The sequence below is a fragment of the Pelobates fuscus genome, chromosome 5 (genome assembly GCF_036172605.1).
Source record: "Pelobates fuscus isolate aPelFus1 chromosome 5, aPelFus1.pri, whole genome shotgun sequence".
In the NCBI taxonomy this organism is placed as follows: domain Eukaryota; kingdom Metazoa; phylum Chordata; class Amphibia; order Anura; family Pelobatidae; genus Pelobates; species Pelobates fuscus.
Genome location: NC_086321.1, coordinates 139,668,167 through 139,692,390, shown reverse-complemented (window position 1 = coordinate 139,692,390; position 24,224 = coordinate 139,668,167). Strand labels below are relative to the sequence as shown.

Sequence of the window (24,224 nt, the reverse complement as noted above, 5' to 3'; positions counted from 1 at the left end):
TGAATCAGTATCTCTCTATGGAGAAATTTCTGCATCTCCATGCAGAGCGTAGGTACTGCATGTACTGGTACTGCACACTGTGCAGCACTCGACTAGGAAGCACCTCTAGTGGCCAGCAATGTAAGCACTTACTTTTCTCTGAAAAGTCAGTGTTTGCAGTGCTACAACTGCAGGGACGTGCTATAGACACCATAAATAATACATTAATCTGTAGTTCGGGTGACAAGAGTGTCCCTTTAATGAACACAGAAATAAAAAATATGTTCAACTCCATCACTACCAAGTTCTGTTAGCTAAAAAAAAATATACATTTGAAACATGATATGCATCGACAGCAGAATGACACAAAGACAGAAATATTTTCTTCTGTTCGGGGTGAAAACCTGAACTGGTGCAAGGACTATGTCAGTTATTGACTAAATGTCATTATCTAATGATTTGCAACACAAAATTAAAAGTTAGTACACATATAGTTAACAGACGAGACAGCAAAGAAAAATAGAAATTATTAAGCAGGTAGTTACAGTTATAGATAATAAATTTTTCACTTACTGATGATACATCTGACCAAGTGGGTAATAACAGAACTTCTTCCACAGTTTTTAAGAAAGCCTAAAAAAATAGGGTAAACCAAGTGGGATATAAATACATAGCACATAATAAAGACAAATGTTCCCATTAGACAATGCTTTGAGCAATATGTACTTCTTGCAGGAATACATGCACCCTCAGCATTAAAGTTCTTGTTTTATGCCTGCTTAGTTTATAGGTATATTACTTAACAGATTAATTATAGTAGAATATACATGAGAATGATACAGTGCTTCAATTAGGACCTAACATAGACCAATGAATCTACCATTAGATGTAGTGACATTTTAGTGCAGTTCTGCAAAAACGTTTGTGTTCACAGATAAATCTTTTACAACAGCAAATGCAGAGAAGCTGCAGACTTGTGGGAAATAGTTTTATGCATTATTAGATCATAGTCATCTCTACATCTTAAATAACTTTATGGAAACTAGAGGTTTTGTTTTTTTTCTTAAAGATACCATTAGTGTTACAAAATATGGTGGTGCCTTGGAAATAAAGAAACACATTCGACAAACTAGGATACAATTATCATAAATTAATAAAAACATCTGATAATGATAGATGTTTATCATCTACTGTACAAAACATGTATTTTCTAAATGTAATATATAATAAAAATAATAAACCCTGAACTATAAAGAAATATTCTTGGAGACATATAATGACAAAGCAGATGCTATTCTGAAACTAGCAACTAATTTATGAAAGGAGTTCCATGGGTTTCCATTGTGATTACATCTTATGTAGAACTTTGCCCCAGAATCACACGTTTCATACTCTGCAGAAGACAATAAGCTGTGAAAGGGATGTTGCTAATGGAGTGTGGTGCTGATACAACCCTGCTATAATGTTGTCAATGTAAGCCCTAATTCGTATGTAAAACTGAGAGATAAATAACTCTTTCAGTTACATAATTTTATACAGTGCCACTTTAATGCACCCTATTTAAATATATTTAAATATACAACACAGTGTGGAGTTATTGCTGTTGGTCCAGGGTTTTAATGCAGTGGTAGTAAAGGGTTAATATGGTAAGGTTTTGGGTTAATAGAGCAAGTGTGGAGTTGATAAATATGCAATAGGTTCAGTTAATACTCTGAATGAAATAAAAGGGTTAAACATAGGGCAAGGGATAGGGCAGGCTTTAAGAGTGGCTTAAAGGACCACTATAGGCACCCAGACCACTTCAGCTCAATTAAGTGGTCTGGGTGCCAGGTCCCTCTAGTTTTAACCCTGTAGCTGTAAACATAGAAGTTTCAGAGAAACTGCTATGTTTACACTAGGGTTAATCCAGCCTCTAGTGACTGTCTCACTGACAGCCGCTAGAGGCGCTTCCATGCTTCTCACTGTAATTTTCACAGTGAGAAGACACTGCCGTCCATAGCAAAGCATTGAGAAATGCTTTCCTATGGACTGACTGCATGTGTGCACGGCTCTTGCTGCGCTTGCACATCTCTTTCCGTGCATGCGCATTCGTCGGAAGAGGGAGGAGAGTCCCCAGCGCCGAGGGAGCCCGACGCTGGAGAAAGGTAAGCGTTTAACCCCTTCCTCCCCCTAGAGCCCGGCGGGAGGGGGGCCATGAGGGTGGGGTGGACCTATTAACACTATAGTGCCAGGAAAACAAGTCTGTTTTCCTGGCACTATAGTGGTCCTTTAAGTCAATATATGCAGGGTAAGCTATAAAATGTATTCATGGTTGAAGACCCTGTTCTTTTTTACTAATCAACAAAAATATAGTGATATAAATAAAGAACAGCCAAGTAAACACGTTTGTCCTCTTCAGTCCACAACAAGTGCAAACAATACCAAAAAAACGGGCACAATACCCATACAGGGCAATAAATAGTGTGAAGTTTAACACCTCAAAACAAAGTGTCAACAAATATATAATACCTCAGATTAAATGTTTAGAGGGAGCATGAAAATAGATAATATGCAAATATAGCGTAGCCTAATGAATAATATGTAATATAGTGTAGTATAATATATAATATGTAAAATAGTGTACTAAAAGTATAATATGTAATGTAATGTTGTGCACTATAAGCAGATTTCTTTGGGCCTCTTGAGAACACATACTTTATTTCCAGTATACAAATGCACATGTCTATAGTTTTCTACATAGCTGCAAAGTCTAATTCCAGATAGAGACCAGGTACATGCTTTATGAATAAGAGATCAAAAACAAACACAAATTAAAATATCATAATTAGGCCCAACATACTTTTTAGCTCCAGTCTCATGAAACCCCTAATCCAAACTGATTATACAGAAAGTCTCTCAAAAAGACTAATAAATATAACTATACATAAAAAAAAATGTTCAATAAATCACTATGACTGCCTGAAAACTCATTCTACAGACCACACATATTGCAAGTAGCCGATTTATTTGGAAATTACACATGCCCCCTCATTATCTGTAAAATATTGTCTCTACAATTTGACATGAGCAGATCATTCTTGCAAGACAGGTAGTGATTTTCCTTCACTATAATGACACTGATTTCTCTAGTCAAGACAGATTAGTACTGGTGCTGCAGACAGGTAAGAGGACTTTGCACTTCATTGTACCTTAATGAGGAGAGGGTTACAGATGTTCCCTCCTTCTTAACCAACAAGATATTGGGTCAATCTGGTGTCATACATTTGTAGCTTACAAATATACGCCTTTGCTAGAATAATAATGGACATACATTAGAAAGGAGGTGTGACCTCTCAGCTCTGAAATTCTGCAATAATAATATAAAAATCTTTAGTCATAAAAAATTTGACAGTTTCCTTATTTGGAATCATAAATGACACTGCCCCTAAGAAATATTCTGTTAGGTAACTTAACCATATAATTTAAAGCAGCTAAGACAGTTTCTTAAAATTATTTTGGTACTTATGTCTATGTGTGAAAGGTAAAAATAGCTCACTATAAAAGATGGGAGCTCTTGAAAGCTCTATATATTTTCGTGGGCCACTGCGCCCTATTCTCCTAAACTTGAAAATACAGAAGTCATCAGCGCCATAGAAAAAAGAAATTTAGCACCAAAACATGGCAAAAGGAATAATTATTACGTATCACATATTGGTTGAATGAAAATAACATTATTAATTATCAGGACCATCCTTATTTGTTTACGGTATAATTAATGTGCAATCTCAAGGAACAACATCATTGAGTTATAGTACAAGGAACAGGCATGTTACAGCTTTCAGATGTACACTAAGCCTCCAAAGCTCAAGTTCACTCTGTAAATGTAAGACGTAAGATAGTTCTAAGTTTTGAGATTGTTCTCATTCAGTCAGTAGGATAGTGTAATATGAATGGTCTGTCTTGGCTGTGGCCCTCCTATGATATCTCTAGCATCTCTTATAGCGACTGTACCTGTGATATCCACTTGTTCAATGGATCAGAATAATTTTATGTTTTATATGGCATAGAGAAATACAAAGCAATAGGAAAGTGTTCCATTCTGGAAGAAAGGAAGAACTATTTGGTAAAATCGACAATTACAGATGAGAAGTGGCGATACACATGTATTTGTAGGCTTAGCCATTTATCTGGATCTCCTGCTCTCTTTCAAATTCCATGCACATCTCCTGACCCTTGTTTGTGCACTTGCATTATGATGCCAAATGCAGTCACTATGTGATGGATAGGCACAGAGAAATGATGATATATATAGTTCCTGACTTTGATATGCTAATACTATGTTTGTTGTTCTCGAACTACTTTATAAATTATTGTTGACAGCCTTGACTGCTATTTCCTATGTGACTGGCCTTGAGCTCTTGATTTCTTTTATTCATTTTTATGTTCTCTAGTCATTTGGAGCTAAAACAAGGGCTTTTTCTAGGAACCAACCGTGGTCATTTCATGCTATGGGGATTCAGCTGTTTATTTTTAATTGGTGTATTGCACACACACACCACAATACAGATGCAGAGAAATCTACAAATACATATACCAACATGATGGTTTGGTTTTGACTATTTAACTTGCAGATCAATAGTCTGCCATGCTTGGTTAGAACCTCTGCGTATTTCATATTGGCTATGAAGTATTCACTGATTAAAGATTTCTTTAAGATCCATTTATCTATTTAGAAATAATAGCTTTAAAGCAGTTTCATTTTATTTCTACACTAATAAATAATAAAAAAATGTTCAGTTTTCCATAAGAAATCAATAATTTTCATTATTTAGTTCAAGTACATTTGTACTCCAGCTCCAAATTCTGCTGGGTACACAAAGCAAGGGTTACAAAAAGAATAAATAAAGAATAAAGTACATCAAGTTCAATCTTGAAACCCATCTTTTATGCCGTTGATACAAAAAATATAAAAAAAATCCCAACTGTAGTATTTTCCAATGACGCCACAAAAAGGGTATTGACTCCATACTAGCAATCAGATTTCTGCTTGGTTTAGCAACCTTTTCACATACATACTAATTATATCCTTGAATATTCTGTTGAAAATATCTATAGAATATAAGACAACCTCTTTAGGCAAAGAATTCCTGACTGCCATGTCGGAGAGTCACATCTTGCTTGAGCTCCTCTCCTACTAGGGCAATACAAGCCGTTTTTAGCTATATCAAGCCCAAAATCTCACTCACCCACCGACTAACCTGCATCCCAACCTGACTGCAGCACACTGTGGAGGTTGGAAACGGGACAGAAGCTCACCGGCAGCACAATCTGACACATGCTGCCTAGAAAGTGATGGATGGGAGAGGCAGCCAATCTCCCAGGCCGGAGCGGTTCAACAGCCCTAATCATGATGCAAGCGCCCCGTAACCCCCCCCCCCATGACCCATGGGGGTTATCCCGGTCCACCCTTGGGAGACTCGCATGCTATACTGGTCACAGAGAGAGAGAGACCATGGGGACCACAGGGAAACCAAGTGAGCCACCAAGTATGGCAGACGCCACGTGGCACCACGACCCTGTCAACGAGCAATGCGACCTAACGGCCAGACTCAACAAAATCTTTGACAAATTCTGGCAAGACCTGGAGAAGAGGAGGCATCACACCACCTCTGAGCAGCTGATAGCACACTCACTTTCACAACAGGCCGTGCGCCCACAGCAGACACCCACAGCCTCGGCAGGGGACCCAAAATGGCGATGACACAAAAAGCTTTCATCAGACGAGAGCTGGCACACGGACGGAAAACTGCCCGAACCAAGGCAGGGTCTCCTAAAGTACCTGAGGATCGCATGCAGCTGGCAGCGGGACAGGATACGGAGCTGTTGACCGGGAGAGCACCAACCTTGCCCATTGAGAGGTCCAGCCAGCCTTCGCTAGGCCCTGAGGCATCACAGTTTTCGCCGCTGTACTGGGACTGTGCTCTCCCCTCAGGCCCATCCAGCCGAATGGCTGCAGCTAGCAGAAACCCAACGTGAAATCATTGAACTGGCCTTGCTAGATGTTGTCCTGACCCCAACCTCAACGATCTGGTGTATCCAGTTCCAGCGGCTTGGCAGATTTGGCATCGACTGATCCAAGGGTCCTATGGATCCTGCACCTCCACACGATTACTGTGACTGGGTTTGTTAAAATCTGACCCCCCTCCAAAGCTCACAAACTTGCCTTGCTTATTTTGATTTATTTCATTTTATATGTGCACCCAAGGCACTGCTCTTCCTGCTGATAGTACCACAGAGACCCAGTTGATACCCTCCATGTCTCCTATCCCTCCCATCTCTCTTACTAGTCACTCACACAGGCTAGGGTTCATGTTTTAAGCAGATTTTTTATCTTTACAACAAACTAGTGCTGTATTCTCGATGATGTTAACATATACCTTTTACTTATCGCGAACATGTCTATTTAACCTGTTTTTAGAGTTTCCCACTTTCATCAACTTATCTAGCATGCTTTCAAATACTTAAAACACTGAGTACTAGACCTAGAGTTCAACCTGTTTAAAAAATTTTAAAAAGTGCAATTCTTTCATATGCCATAACACTGTACCTAAAATGTATGATGACTATGTGCCTGTCAATGTCGTCGTGGCATAACAAGCCTGTATTTTACTCTTTGCACACAAAAATAAAGAATTATATTAAAATAAAAGCTATATTGTTAGATTATAGAAAGCCACTTTCCAATTATTACAACATAAATTAGGGTTAGTATTTCACAGGGAAAGTGCTCCATTGTTGATGAGTGTTATTTCATTGTTTGCTGATGTTATTCAATCACTTAATCATTTGGAAAATATTTCCATTGAATTGGGGTGCTTGCACATAGAACAAAAGGTTTTCTGACATATTCTTGGTATACATTCCTTCCTAGCTCGGAGAAATATCATCAATGGTATTTATTTTAATACTTTCGAACACCAAAATGTTAAATTTAATCACCATTCTGTTAGTTGTAAGATTTCTAGTTCAACATACTGAACTCTAAGTGGGTAAGTAGATTATAATGGTGACAATCTAATGATAAAAACAAGTAGAAACATAAAGGTATGTGATCTCCTTTACATTGACTATAGCTGAATAATAATTATACATTGTGTTTGGTTTGTGTGATTTTCTTCAAATAGTTTTCAAGTAGTGGCTTAGGTGTGAATATGTAGCTCTGTGAACATGACTATGGGGTAGCATTACATCAAAATAATCTGATTCATCATTTTCTTATATTGGCAAGATACAAGTATTTTAAGTCCTTTTGACACTGTCAGATGGCCCTGCTCTTCTTTGAAACGATTTTGATTACCAAAGCTTGGGTAACACTTGAGTATATTAACTTATGTAATGCCCCTTTTCATACATGTATTAAGGGAAGAAGTGTTGTTGGAGAGTATCATAATAGTTGGATGATGGTCCCTCCTACATCATTAATGACTCATTATCATCCAGTAATATGTTGTTGTTATTTATTGAATTATGACATTGCTATTTACACTTATATCAGATCAGATATTTTCTGTTTTCTTAAACCATTAGAATAATGACATGAGATCTTGCATGTGCCATAAAACATCTGGACTACAGTGTTAGACTCTCGTGCGCCATTTAACATTTTAATTCCAGTAATTTTGCTACATAATTAAGAACCTGTTATGTGAATAACTTTTTATGACATGTTTTTGCTACAAGAATACCTGCAATATGTACCTAAGCCTTTTCTGCTTGTAGAAAACATTTTAGTATTGATGCAGAAAGGAATAACTTATCACCTGGATAAAAGCCAACTGCTGATATCACTTATTGAGGAATGGGTTTTCACAATTCTACAATCTTTTAATATAACAGTGGCAATGGATCCCTTCAGACATTTGTGTTAGAATAGCAAAGTTATCCACCTGCCAGGAGATTAGTGTCAAAAGGTTTCAGATGTTTTACTTCCTCTACCTAGAGCTGATTTCCTAAGAGAGGCTTTAGATATGTCAGACTAAATTGATTCTTATAATAAATTTGGCATTAAGATTACTATTACAATGCACATTTAAATGTTCTTGAGGCAATGCTTTTTGTACCTTATTTCATATTTATAGGATCATTTAAATGACCTCCAAACTCTACTTTATTTAACAATGGGCAAAGATTATTTTTTAAGTAGCACCTGTAGACCTATATTTTAACATTGTACTTCTTTCTACTTGTCAGTGCTTAGAACCCTCAATCATTTGATCACTGGTTAAGCTAGAGCCCAGAAGCATTGCTCTCTAGAGTGAGACTGTCTGCCTGGGTATAAATTAAAACAAAAACAACAATAGTTGAGAAGGTAAGCCAAACACATAAAGGGAACTAGCTTTAGCTGACGCTGGCTTCAGGAACAAGATATGACATTAGAGTCAATGTGTGCAGAAGAAGTAGTAAGACCTAGTCCATCAGTAACAGTAAGCGGCTTAACTCCCCAGTCCAGAGAAAAGCACAAGGTTTAATTAATTGGCAAATAGGTACAGAGTCAGGAAATATAGATAGGGGAAACAGAAATATAAGTTGCCAGAAAAATGCTACCACTAGACTAGTACTCAGGCACATGAGAATTCATTGGGTAGATCTCGACAAATGTCACATTATTATGTTGTGCAAGAGGTACTTGGCCATTGTCATTTGGCTCAATTAGATTTGTTTTCAAATACCTCTCCTATGTAAACCTGATTGATCAACTGCCCACAGCCTAATTATTGAGTCTCACTGAATTTGGTGTGCTATTGTATGGCAATCATTCGTTACTGGAATGAACTCAGTGTAATGACCGAAAAATATAGAGCAGAAGATAAAGAGGAATACACCTCACATTCTGAAAAAAATATTTAGTTTACAGATAGTAAACTGATTTTATCATCGTACCTTAAATTTAAGATAGGAGGTGACTGAGGGAGTGGTGAGCTGTTGTGCTTATTTAACCTTGAAGCTACTCAGCCTCCACACCAGAGTATACTTTCCATTATAACAGTTTCCTGATTTCTGAACTCTGATTCTGATCAATGCTAACCTCTCTGTTTCTCCCCTGAACTGGCTCTCCCCTGAATATATGCTTCTGGTGCTTTATACTTGACTCAGCAAATTAACTCATTAATTCCCTAGTTCAAGATACTCTGATACCTAGTTTACTGCTTAACTGTTGACATCTGGAATCTGGGCATTCTTTTCTCTGTAAGTTATATGCCGGACTGTTGGCTGTTGCCAACCTCAGATTCTGTTTCTGAGTATTTCTTGCTCTCTATGATTGTATACCTCACTGCTTACTAGACTCCCTCCCACCATTCCTGTATTAATGAATTACCACTGATGGACCTAACACTCTGAAGATATCTATTTTAAAATTGTATTTCTTTTTTATTATATTTAATGTTTTAAACTTTTCTGCAACATCAAACATATCAATTACTCTTGAGGTAATTATGTCCTTCTATTTTGGTGATATCTAAACTAAGTGTTCCGCACACATATGAAACCAAGGCAGATATGGGATGCATAACTTTAAACTTGAGAAGCAGCTCCTTGGACATCATTTAATTACTATGAGTGTGACTGCATTATTTTTCAATAGGTCAAAGATAGACAATTCCCTCTTGTTTGTTACATGCTGGGGTCTCACTGACCAAAGGCATTTCTTTTTTTCTGACATCTATTTATTCCAGCAAAAAGTAGACCCATAAGTACATAATCCAGGAAATAATGGTCTTAATCATTTTTTTTTAATATGTCTTTTTAACCAACACTTTCTACTAGTGAAGTGGTTATTCAAATTGAATGCATTGCAAAAAGGCTAGTGTTTCTTTACTGTTAAAATAATCTAGTTTCCTTTCCTTTTAGTTGTAATCATAACCAGCCTTACTTCTTTTTTAAGCTGTAACATTTGTGGGCAGATGACACTTTCCAAATTCTCCATTCTAAGTATAAAATATTTTTATCCTGAACATTCTAAGTTTGCTTATTCTGCTAAATCTCTTATTCCCAAGAATAGAAATGTCTTGATTGTTACAGGAATGGGAACTATGTTTGCAAAGGTATTGCAGCTGCCTGTTGTAAATTCTGGAATGCTTGCTGTAAATTCTGTTGCAGTCATTGTACAAAGGATAAAATAACCCATTTATTGGATTAATCTACCAACTTTCTAATGCAAGCAGCACAGATCTTTTTCCTCTAACCAATTAAGCATAGTCAACCTGTAAGCACAGCAGATATGATGTTTAGTCTTAGATGAAACTTTGCTTTTTATTTCTGTGAAAACAGATGGTTCCACTGAAGCAGACAACCTGTAAGGCATACAAATGGTTTTGGGCTTATCTGTGTCCGCAAATGTTCGCAAACGGGCGAACCCGGCGAACCACCATAGACTTCAATAGGCAGGCGAATTTTAAAACCCACAGGGACTCTTTCTGGCTACAATAGTGATGGAAAAGTTGTTTCAAGGGGACTAACACCTGGACTGTGCCATGCCGGAGGGGGATCCATGGCAAAACTCCCATGGAAAATTACATAGTTGATGCAGAGTCTGTTTTTAATCCATAAAGGGCATGAAGCACCTAACATTCCTAAATTGTTTGGAATAACGTGCTTTAAAACATCAGGTATGATGTTATATCGATCAGGTAGTGTAAGGGTTACGCCCGCTTCACAGTGACAGACCAAACTCCCCGTTTAACACACTGCAAACAACCGCAAACAGTCCATTTGCACAACCGCAAACTCCCCATTTGCACAAGGTTGGATACCAAGCTAGCCATGTTCCGTTCCTTGTCCTCACTGATGTCATTGAAGGTCTCTTCCTCCACCCAGCCACGTACAACACCAAGGGTCCCCGAAAGGTGACAACAAGCCCCCTGTATTTTTATTTTAAATGTACACTACTGTTACACCAGATATGAGTTGCACTGGTGTGACACTGTGCCCGGGTAGGCCCTGAAACGGACACGTGTGAAGGAAACTGACTGCTATTATATTACAGTCAAAAAAGTTGTTGTTTTTTTTAAATGCAAGCTATTGTGACACCAGATATGAGTGGTGGCACTGGGACCACCTTAAAAATATTGGATATCGCTAAAAATCATGATCACTATATACTTTCTCTACAAACCTCTAAAACGAACCAAACTACTCATCCATCCGCTATACCACTTTATCCCACCTAGAACTAGTGCCCAGTTAAAATACTTGACTCTCACTTACCCACACTCAGTCATGCCACACACATTTCACCACTACTCTCACTGAATCCCTCTGACTACGGCTAAATTCATCTTCTACATCAGAACACTACTCCTAAGATTGGGTTGTATCCATGTCTTGGGTCTTTCATTTAGAATAGGGGCAGCTTCGGTCTCCTTCAACACTGACACTCCAGTGCATATTATTAAAAGATTGGGCAGATGGAAATCCTCAGTCTACAACCGATATATTCCTCATCCCGAGAAAGAAATGAGGAAAGCGTTTAAAAGTTTGGCTTTGTAAATTTAATGCAATAAGTGTGTTTTTCTTTAATACCTTTTCACCCTCTTTGCATGAACCCGATGTACATATATTACTAATATGTTTCTGAACATATACATTATATTATTCACTCACTCACTCACTCTGTGAGCCGGCCTAAGACATCATGCTGCCTAGGTCCAAGAATAAATGACTATGGGGGATAATGTATAATAAACACAGGTTACTGGCTATGGGGGGGGGATAATGTATAATAAACACAGGTTACTGGCTATGGGAGGGATAATGTATAATAAACACAGGTTACTGGCTATGGGAGGATAATGTATAATAAACACAGGTTACTGGCTATGGGAGGATAATGTATAATAAACACAGGTTACTGGCTATGGGAGGATAATGTATAATAAACACAGGTTACTGGCTATGGGAGGATAATGTATAATAAACACAGGTTACTGGCTATGGGGGATAATGTATAATAAACACAGGTTACTGGTTGTGGGGGGATAATGTATAATAAACACAGGTTACTGGTTGTGGGGGGATAATGTATAATAAACACTGGTTACTGGCTATGGGGGAGATAATGTATAATAAACACAGGTTACTGGCTATGGGATGATAATGTATAATAAACACAGGTTACTGGCTATGGGAGGATAATGTATAATAAACACAGGTTACTGGCTAAGGGGGAGATAATGTATAACAAGCACAGGTTACTGGCTATGGGGGGGATAATGTATAATAAACACAGGTTACTGGCTATGGGGGATAATGTATAATAAACACAGGTTACTGGTTGTGGGGGGATAATGTATAATAAACACAGGTTACTGGTTGTGGGGGATAATGTATAATAAACACTGGTTACTGGCTATGGGGGAGATAATGTATAATAAACACAGGTTACTGGCTATGGGATGATAATGTATAATAAACACAGGTTACTGGCTATGGGAGGATAATGTATAATAAACACAGGTTACTGGCTATGGGGGAGATAATGTATAACAAGCACAGGTTACTGGCTATGGGGGGGATAATGTATAATAAACACCGGTTACTGGCTATGGGAGGATAATGTATAATAAACACAGGTTACTGGCTATGGGAGGATAATGTATAATAAACACAGGTTACTGGCTATGGGGGATAATGTATAATAAACACAGGTTACTGGCTATGGGGGATAATGTATAATAAACACAGGTTACTGGCTATGGATGATAATGTATAATAAACACAAACACAAAAAAAATTATACAAAAAAAAAGGAATGCAGCTTCAGAATTAATCTAAATTGTATGCTGTCTAGGAGGTGGGAGGGTCTGGGAGGGAGGGTCTGCTGCTGATTGGCTGGAATGTGTCTGCTGACTGTGAGGTACAGGGTCAAAGTTTACTCAATGATGACGAATAGGGGGCGGACCGAACATCGCATATGTTTGCCGTCCGTGGCGAATGCGAACACGCCATGTTCGCCAGGAACTATTCGCCAGCGAACCGTTCGGGACATCACTATCTGTGTATAGTGGCAGAATGAGCATTATTATGCAAGATATTATTAACTGTCACAGAACCTATCGGTTTTAAGTATTGTTATCTAAACACTCTCTACACCAGCATTTCCCAATTGGTGCTCCGCTAGAACAAAACCGGGGTTGCGCCATGATTTGGCCATCTGGTGAACCACTTAGGGCCACCCGATGGGCATTTCTGAACAGGGGCACTGTCTGTAACCGCGGCTGTCTAAGAGCCTGACCAGGCCCTTGTAGTCTCGGATGCTGACATGGAGAATGCCCCAACGGAGGGAAAAAGTGGGGATGGAGCATGGCTGAAACAGTTCTCCCTGCAGGGTCCTAGTGCCCTAATCATAGCATGAGCATCTTTTGCATCTTTGCAACACAAGGTAGCTGTAACACACTTACTGATTTATAATGACCCTCAGCAGACACTCTTGATTCAAAAAAACATGTGCTGCTTTATGAAGATCAGCAGCAGCCCCTTTGATCCAGAAAGCTGAATATTCCTAGTAGATTTGAGCAGGCCAGCCTAACAAATACACAAATACAAGTGGCTCTCCTTGCTCACACATTCTGTTTTCACTTGAATAAAATAATTGTGTTTACCTATTCAATATTACATTTCAATTAAGTCAATCTGTCTGTTTAAGAAGTATTTTCTAATCATATAAAATGAACTACACAATGTATCTTTGCTAAAATAATGAACTTTTTTCGGTTAAAGGCCCATTTGCCTATGTCCCATTTGCAATTATTTTAGCTTCCTCTGTTTTGTCTCCTATATGTATATTTTGCAGAACACTGATAGGAGCATTGATCCCATCAATTGGTTCACAGATCAAGTGAGAAAAGTAAGTAAAGTAAAAGAGGGCAAACAGAAGGAACAATAAAAACAATAAATCTATATTTATATATTATATATTTATGAAATATATGTTTACTTCTCCTTTTTACCTCTTTTGGTGACTCCTCACCTGATCTGTGAATGAAATCAAAATTTGGGGACTGTACCCTACCCATCAATCTTCTTTTTTTTCCCATCAATCATCTCTTTTTTTGCCGCCACCGGCTGAATTTAGAATCACAAACTAAACCAAATATGTTCAGCATTGTTAAGCTTGTCTAGTTCATGATTCGGGTACAGTTTGGCTTGGAGTTTAGGAATTTCACCGATCACCATATTGGCCCAAATTCAAATGAAATCCAGTTTGGATTTAAATTAAAAATCTATAAATGAATGAGGAGACAGGCTATGATAATGATATATTAATTTTGAATACTAAATACCTGTGTTAAGTTGCCAGCGCTATCTTTCGATAAAGATCTGTTGGGCAAGATATGCGGCATAATCTCTAAGTAACTCAGAACAACTGGTGAGTCTTCTTTGGTCAAGTTAGTTATAATAGGATTATATGCATCAGTTGACACCTAGAGAATAAAAGAATATTCAGTATTTAACCTGCAGATACACCACACTTATACATTATTTTAATTCAGTTTATGAGTGTAAAAAAAAAATGAACTTTTATAATAATTATTCTGCTTGATTCTTATTCATATGTATGTAAATTCTTCTTTCTTATTGTTGGGTGGCTCGCCTTGCATCATGCATATTATAGTTTTTCTGTGTCACTAATCATATAACACAATCAGACTTGCCTGGCTTTTCTTATAAAAGAGTTTTATTCTTCATGCTTCGCAAATACAAAGTCAGAACTTACAATATAATTGATGGTAAATAGGTCAACAGGTGATGGTACATGCTGGACTTTCGGAGAAGTTCCATGTCTCAGTGTCTGTGTATCATTCTTCTTGACACTCTCTTACACAGATAATACATTCTACATATATACCACCAAAATGGCTGTGTAAGCATTACAAGTCAATGCTGATACAATATGCTTGTTGGCAATTCCTTATTAGTTCTTCCCATGTTCCGTGGACACTCGGAAATAGAGAAGAGCTTACAACACTTATTGTCATCTGGTCATGTCACTCAAGATCAACCACACCTCAGTGTGAAATGCATGTAAGAGACATTTCCAAAATATAGAATATTTTACAATGAGCATGTTTTAATTTGTGATGAAGCACATTTTAAATTGCCTAAAATTAGCATGCCTGCGAATCTTAGGATGTATAGCCCACATTGTCCAGAATGGCAGATGCTGTCTACCTGTGCTATTATCTATCTTCTGCCAATCTCCGCCCCTGAATTCTCATCTTTGATAAAGAACTGACTTTAAAGGAACACTATAGTCACCTAAATTACTTTAGCTAAATAAAGCAGTTTTAGTGTATAGATCATTCCCCTGCAATTTCACTGCTCAATTCACTGTAATTTAGGAGTTAAATCACTTTGTTTCTGTTTATGCAGCCCTAGCCACACCTCCCCTGGCTATGATTGACAGAGCCTGCATTAAAAAAAAACTGGTTTCACTTTCAAACAGATGTAATTTACCTTAAATAATTGTATCTCAATCTCTAAATTGAACTTTAATCACATACAGGAGACTCTTGCAGAGTCTAGCAAGCTATTAACATAGCAGGGGATAAGAAAATCTTAATTAAACAGAACTTGCGATAAAGAAAGCCTAAATAGGGCTCTCTTTACAGGAAGTGTTTATGGAAGGCTGTGCAAGTCACATGCAGGGAGGTGTGACTAGGGTTCATAAACAAAGGGATTTAACTCCTAAATGGCAGTGCATTGAGCAGTGAGGCTGCAGGGGCATGTTCTATACACCAAAACTGCTTCATTAAGTTGTTCAGGTGATTAAAGTGTCCCTTTAACAAAACAAGTTTATTTTTATGAGCATGGCAATTATGACCATGGAACTGTTCTTAAGAATTATGCAATATGCACCTATTTATTACATTTGTACTTACTCATGGCTCACCATGCTCAGGCTGGTCACCTTATGTTAAGACTGCACCCAGGACCTCCATGCACCATAACAACTTAATTGGAAGGAAGTTGTTATGTTGTCCACATGCGTTATTTTTAATTCATAGAAATTCATAGAATGCTATTTCATTATTATGTTGAAGAAAAAAATGTTATTGTGAAAATTACAAAAAAGGCAGTTATTTGTCTCACCATAGGAAGGGAAGTGCTGGTAATGTGTGTAACTGCTGAGGTAACAGGAGATTCTTCACCTGGAAATACAAATAAGTTGAAATTTAAAAGAGAAGAATGATGTCAACGTGTAATCGAAGGTATTAAAACAGAATTTAAGGCTTGAAATAGAGCTCTAAAAACCTAGTATAACTTTGATTATGGCTGATAATTTTTGTTTACTTTTACACCATGTATTCACTACCATTGAGTCAATATAAATAAAAAATAATATATTCACATTGAAATATATATATATATATATATATATATATATATATATATATAGATCAGTATTATAAATAGCAGTACTTTTACCTTTTAGGCAACAACAGGTGCCTACATGCTGTGCTAATGGATTGACTAGCTCTTGATTGCTATAATGCTGCCGCAAATTTCCTTATAATTATGATTAGAGACTACTTTCAATTTGCCATTTTGTGTTTTACTTTATAAATAACAAAATATGCGACTAAAACAATTTAAAGTATTTAAAATGATACTTAAAAGTTGATTGTTTCTTTCAATATACAGTTTTCTGCAATAAGTTTATGCTGGTAATGATAGCTGCATAGGTTATTATCCAAAAATACATTTTCTATACACAAGTTGCTGCTTCAAGGGTTACTCTTTTGTTCAAATCTCAATTTTTTTTTATCTTTATAGAGCCCTATTGGACACTACTTAATATGTCTCCCCACACCTTGTTAGATATAATAAAAATTAAAAGCCTCATCACGCACTTCTTTTCCATAGGCCAATCAAACACTTTTTATAGAGAGGCATTTGATTAGACAATTTGACCTGCTCAGAGAACACACTCTATGAGTCTATAAGAGGAGGGAGTGGGGGTAGACTGATAGAAGTAGGGGAAATCGTAGGTAAAAAAAAAAAAGCAAAACATTAAGGCTTTAGGTAAGTGGGTATGGTGAGGGGGAATTAAGGGAAGCAGGGGGGAAAGAGGCAGAGAACATACAGCACTTCCAATTCTAGAAGCTAATTACGTTTGTTGCCAGCCCGCCGTGCACATTTACAACAGATGTAATATTTGCACAGAATTGATATTAGACAACCCGGGAATTACCAAATCACATGTGCCAGGGGTGCAGCTAGCCCCCAGCAGAAAAGAACAAATAATTCAGAAACAATGCACCTTCGCCATAACCACGTCTAACAGTAGAAGTGGCTATGATGGTTAAAATAATCCTTAAAATGCTATGTAATACATAGTAGAGAGAATACAAATTAAATAAAAATATTACTAGCTCTTGATTTCACACTTGTAAATCCTTATAGCTGATTATACTCACTCTGGCAGTAACAAGGTTAATTTTAGCAAATAAAACAAGAGTTCCCATGCATAAGTAATGCAAGCCAACGGGAGAGCAGTGCGGAAATGTCTAAATGCTCTGTACTGGCTAGAGAGCTATACAGCTGCTTACAGACACATCTGTAAGAGTACTGCACTGCTGACGTTGCTTTCATTAAAGTAATGGTCCTATTATGGACATGATACTATGCAATTTTGAAAGTGACTAACTAGCAGCCAGTTTTACAAAAATATAGGACCTTTCAAAAGTGCCTCGAGGTGTGCATCTACAACGCACCCTCATTTGTTCCTGCAAGCCCACCCTGCAATGATCCCTGCAACGTGTGAGGTCCCAGATATACACTAGAACCTATTTTAGAACATAAATAATTTTAGCAAATATTTTTATCTTGTAAGTATTGAGCAAAAAAATTCACTACTAACATAAGCAAAACAACATCCTTTTTTTCTCGCGGACTTGGCTTTCCTCTGTTTTACATATTATTTTCAATTACTCATTAAAAATACACAGCCAGCCATACTGCGGGTAGTACATTTGCAGAGAACCTCCCAAGGGCCGAAGGCCTTAGTACAGTTTGCGCTGCTCAAGCTTGTCTAATGACAGGTTCATGTTGTACCTTTTAGAAGCTTGGTCTCTGGTGACTGAAGATGCAAAACACCAGATAGCACAGCCCACAGAACCCCACATTCAGGACTGATCTGACAAAATCAAGAGTGTTGAGAAGTAAGTAAATGTAGATAAACACTGTATTTCTATCGAGGACATACACAGAAAAGTGAAAAATCCCAATGTATTCACTGATTAAAAATGTGTTTATTCACTAAATAGCAAATGGTGATGAACTGAAAAACAAATTGCAAAATTCAGGCTAAAACAATTAGGTAGTGAGAATAGTTTTGTTGTAGATTTTTTTTCTTAATTAGTTATTTGGACATTTTACAACTTGTTTTTAAGTTCACAACAATATATTTAGTGGATAATCTCCTATTTAAATTTAACAATCATGGATGTTTACACTTGACACGTAACTTAAAGAGGTATTACAAACTTAGTCCTTGATTTGCTATTTTTGCATTGTAATTTTAATTTATTTTGATTTGTATTAATATTTTAATATACTTTGATATTGTAATATAATTTTTATATATGACCTATTTTCTGATATATTCATCTTTTGGAAAAAAATATTATAAAATTTGAAAATATTAAATCAAGGCCTTATTTGACAAGTTAAAGCACATCGATACAAGGTATAAAGGAGGCTTGGCCCTAGCTGAAAGTTTACCTTGCAGGAGAGGTTGGGAAGAAGTTCATAATTTAGTCCATATTAATCTAATGGAGGAAACATATTAACTCCCTTTTCCCTGCACCAATTAGACTTCTTTATCAGTGCAATAACCTCAAGGTGTCAGAGTATAATCCTAGACTGTGATGTTCTTGGTTTGTTATACAGCATTAAGAAGAGGGATTATGATGGAAAACATTTTGGGGTCAAGAAGGAATTTTTTCCTAGTTTGTTGCAAAATTGGAAGCGCTTCAGACTGGTTTTATTTTGCCTTCTTTTGGATCAACAGGAAAAACATATGTGAGGAAGGCTGAACTTGATGGTTGCAAGTCTCTTTTCAGCTATGTAACTATGTAATTGTGCCCAGATCTCCTGCCTCCAGTAAAAAGGACACTTAAAAGAAATATGCAACATGTTCTCTCCATTTGGCAATCTACAGCAATCCAAAGGAAGGCAAATTCCACAACCAGTGCAATGCTTATTGTGCTCTAATAAAAGAGTGGCAACATTCTGACTTATATGTAGGTCTTTTTAATGCCTCTCTTAGCAAAATAGTGGCAAAATGTTTAAAGCTAAAGGTATGTATTAAATTTAAGACCAAACTTATTTTTTGTTGAGGAACCCTATAGAGACCTTGGTTAAACATAGCTGGGTTCCATGGAATATGTTGAAGTTTAAGTCACTGTGCCAGGTCATGCTTATGTGCCTGGCATCCATTATTATTATTATTATAACAGAAATGAATTTTAATGTGAAAAAAAATGAAACACAAGCCTTATATTTGACGCTGTAACTTTTGAAAACACCATAATACCTGTACATGAGGGGTACTGTTGTACTCGGGAGACTTCGCTGAACACAAATATTTGTGTTTCAAAACAGTAAAAAGTATTGCAGCAATAATATCATCCGTGTAAGTGCTGTTTGTGCGTGAAAAACGCGAAAAACTTCACTTTTACTGGCGATATCATCGTTGTAATACATTTTACTGTTTTGAAACACTAATATTTGTGTTCAGCGAAGTCTCTCGAGTAAAACGGTACCCTCCAAGTACAGGTTTTATGGTGTCTTGGAAAGTTATAGGGTTAAATATAGTACTAGCAAATTAAATTCCCTATAGTTTCGGCATGGGTTGTCAGGCAGGTCCCGCTAATTGTAATTAATTAGGATACCTAATTATGTAAAAATATTACATAAATGTATGTGTAGAATTAATATATGTATATATATATACATATGTGTATATATATGTGTATATATATATATTTTTTTTTAATATTTTTATTTATATATAGGTATATGTATAGTGATATATATGTATATATTTATGTATATAGATATATATATTATTTCGTTCTATGTGTATTTTGATATAAATATATATATATTAATATCACAATACAGTTAGAACGAAATAACACACATCTATATATTTTTTAATTATTTCTTTTTAATTAATTTTTTAATTTTATTTTTTTACGTATTTACATATTTATTTATTTTATATTATATATAAATATATATATAACAATAATTATATATATATTTAATCAGTATCAGTCTACGTGTAATTTGAAATTAATATATATATATATATATAATTATATATATATATATTAATAGTAAAATACACCTAGACAGTGTATGTGTGTGTATGTATATGTGTATATATATATACTTAGATCATATATATATAATATATAATATATATATATATGATCTAAGTATATAATTATTGTTTTTTACACTGTTTTAACTTTTTTTTATTTGATTTCAGCCAGCAGGGGGACTACCTGTCCTTACAGGCAGTCCCCCTGCTGGCAATGCAGCAGCCAGCTATCCCGGCCATGTGATTGTGAGGTCCTCGCAAGGACCTCACTCTCACATGGCCGGGAGAGCTCCTGGAGGGCGGACGTGCTGCGGGGGGCTCCCTGGGACCGGGTAAGTAAAAAAAAAATGGAGGGTAAGCCAAAAAAAAACGGAGGGCGTACAATTACGCCTGGCGGCGTTTAGAGACGCTTAAAAAAAGGACATAATTGTACACCCTCCGGTCTTAAAGGGTTAAGATAAGAATATGAAATTGAATGCATTTATCATTCCCGTATAGAGTTATTCTATTTCAAGTCTGCTTCTATATACTACACATGTCACTGTTTAAGGGTCCTTATCTTATAAATGTATATGTTTAATATGATAAGTTTAAGATATATATGATAATTTCAACAGGCAGTTCATGTTTGAGAATCCCATATGGTACGGATGGTGTTTATGTCCAAAACAAATCCATGTGATGAAATACCTACATTATAGACTATTAATCAAATTATCTGGAGGAACAGGATGACAAGTTTCAGCTAAGGTAACAGGTAAAAGCAGAAACACAGTGTATTACAACTGACAAACCAAATATCCCAATGAAGTATTAGCACATTACCAACAGCCTTTCACATTCATTAAAAGGGAGTGTATACAAAGCAGGCGCATAGAAGACATTTTATTATTTGCACCAAAAACTATTTATTCTGGTTCAAATTCCTACTTGAATTAGCTCTGTCCCTTGTGCAGTTATGACATCTTATTTACATTGTCATAGCTTGCAACATTTCAGATGGTCTGTAAAGACCCTGGTGAGGACTTCCTGCATGTCCTTCTGCCTAGTGATCGGCGCCTGGCCAACATGGATCACAGTTTCAAGAACAGCAGCATGAGAGGTAAATATGCCTCTCATGCTGCAATCACACAGTACAGAGAGCTCACATAGTGCTCTGTAATGTGTTAGCTTGGAAATCCCTTCACTGATGTCAGTACTGATGTCAACAGAGGGCATTGCTATGAGATAGGATAAGGGTGGGTTTTAGGAGATGTTTTATAGGAAGTATTAGGGCATGGATTATGGGTAGCATTCATATTAAGATTATGGGAAGGATAAAAAGTTGGATTATGGGTAGGATTAGCAGTGGAATTAAGGGTTGGATTAAGAGTTGGATTACAGGCCAGATTAGGGGTAAGATTAAGGTAAAATGTAAACCTACACTGTTGCCATAGAGAAGGTTACCGAGGTAATAGGGGGCAATAAGTGTGTATCTATGCATGTTGCAATGCATATTATCATGTGTTACTATAGAATTGTTTCCAATTATACCTGTAGTTTGCCACTGTAATTTTCTGTGCATGCAGTTTTTATCATTGTCATTTAATGTTTCTGACCAATATTTCATGTACACAATTATTAATATTTTGGGTGACAGAATTTGGTTGCTAAACTTTTCAACTCATGGCTACTCTATCCCTCACCTCCCCTCCCTTCCCCCATGCTCTTCCTGGCTGGAAATACCGTCATATAACTTTTCTATCTCCATCTCTGTTCTTCAGGCCTCATCTCACACTCATACTCATAGGAACAGCGATTGTGATGCTCTGCTTTTTTTCTTCTCACCACTTCCCACCCACCCTCCCCTCCTCCAGCCCACCAAGGTTCAACCTAAATATATAGCATGCTTCTCCAGCTGTTTGAGATTCTTACTCAAATACCTCTTTATTCCAGTTGTTTGAGATTCTCACTCAATTACCTCTTCATTCCAGCTGTTTGATATTCTCACGCAATTACCTCTTCATTCCAGATGTTTGATATTCTCACTCAATTACCTCTTCATTCCCTTTACATTTTACCAATAGCTGCTTCTCTCTGTTAACTCTTTTAGCCATCATCTCCAAATGTCCCCTGCTACCTTTTGTCTCAAATCCCCATGGTATCCTTTAGATTGTAAGCTCACGGGCTATCTAGCAAAGCATTTGTATAAAAGAGCTTCAATGGCTAGTTATCAGCTTAGGGGGAGGGCTCTCTCTATCTCTTGTATTTGTCTGCATATATTAGACGTTCTCCACTAATTGTACTTTGCTGCGGAATCTGTTGGCACTTTATAAATACCAGTAAAAAATAAATAATAAATAAATCCCAGCATTCCAATGCCAACACTGCACACACATATGCTAACACTGCACGCACATACACCCCTGCATTCCAACACTAACACTGCTCACAAATACAACACTATAAGAATGGCCAAATGGTAGATCCTCAGCTGGCATAGCATTGTGGGAGTTGTTCTTTTCTCCACTCTTGCGCTAGAGGGGAGACCCCAAAAAATTCTTGCACCAGGTCCTCTCTACATAGTTCCATCGCTAGGTTGGGGTGGAGGCCCTGATTGCACGCTGGGGGTTGGGAGTGAGATGTAGTGCACTGTCCAGGGGGCCCAGGAAAATGCTTGCCAAGGGTCCAATCAGTATTAAATACAGTCCTGAACCTGTTGCATTCCAAAAGAATCTTGTTCTTTAAAGGGTTAACCTGTTTAGGAACTTCACTTTTAATCCCCTGAAAAACTCTGGTTTTAGATCCAAAAGTAATATCTCATTGCAGACTTTTAATTCATTACTTGCTTCTTCGGTGCATAGAATTGAAATGGTTGCAATCCATAACTAATTGCTTTTTTTTTTTTTATTTTCTTATGTACCTTATTTCTTTTTTGCACTAATAGTAACCCATGAGCAGTTCAACTAAAGAGAAAGGGCCCAGTTATTACATTTGAGATATATAGCCTTTTATATAATTTCTTCTACATGCCTGAGAAGGACGATTTGCAACCAGAAATAATGCCTTATTAACTAGTTACAAAATGGAAAAATATATATTTATTAAATTATGTGGTTCCTTACTCCTGTTCTATCTATATCTATTTCATAATAAAAATGACAAAATAAATGTTTTTACCTTTTAGTTTCATACCCCACACAATGTAAGCAAAGAGAAAACGCAATTGATTTACCAGACGTTTGTTCTGCTACATTTTTATTATGTCTGTACTGATTATTGATTGACATCATACAGTGTATTTATATTGAAATGTTTCATCAAAAAGGTGGCACTGTGAATTGTTATTCTTTTAAAACAGAAAAACTATTTAAAAGTTTTGATACAAAAATATGAATCGCCCACCCAGGCAAGGAACCCACCTTTAAATTCTAATGTGACATATTGTGCTGTTGACTGAGTAAGTGATTAGTGAATAAACCCAAAGTTAAAGTTGTTTTGGTGTTTATCCCTTTTAACCCCTTCAGGACGGGTGACGGACGAGGTCCGTCATCCAGGGGATACCCTTAACGACGGGTGACGGACCTTGTCCGTCACGCGGTAAAATTAACCCCAGATCGCCGCAATCGCGGCGATCGCGGGGTTAATGGTGCTCTGGACTGCCTCTGTATTAGAGGCAGACCGGGAGCACCGAATCCGGCTGCCCCAGCACATGTACCCACTCTGACAGCATGTCTGAGCGGGCACATGTGCTCTGTATACTCACCTCCGCCTCCCTGCACTTCCGGGTTCACTGTGAAGTGCAGGGAGACGGATCAGTGCTGATCCTGCCCCCTAGTGTAAAAAAAATTAAGTAAATTTAAAATCCCACCCCCCTTTACCCATTTTTTTTTTT

At 37.0% G+C, this 24,224-nt stretch overlaps 1 protein-coding gene across 1 annotated transcript in view; it reads right to left on the bottom strand.

Annotated features, from left to right (window-relative positions):
* The window catches only part of ADGRD1 (adhesion G protein-coupled receptor D1), a 612,495-nt gene that overhangs the window by 530,062 nt on the left and 58,209 nt on the right, over positions 1–24,224 (bottom strand). Inside the window, exons 8-10 of the mRNA XM_063457024.1 lie at positions 16,108–16,166; positions 14,298–14,438; positions 553–612 (exon numbers count right to left, since the gene is read on the bottom strand). Of these exons, the coding sequence (XP_063313094.1) occupies positions 553–612; positions 14,298–14,438; positions 16,108–16,166 (260 nt within the window). The remainder of the gene's footprint in view (positions 1–552; positions 613–14,297; positions 14,439–16,107; positions 16,167–24,224) is intronic.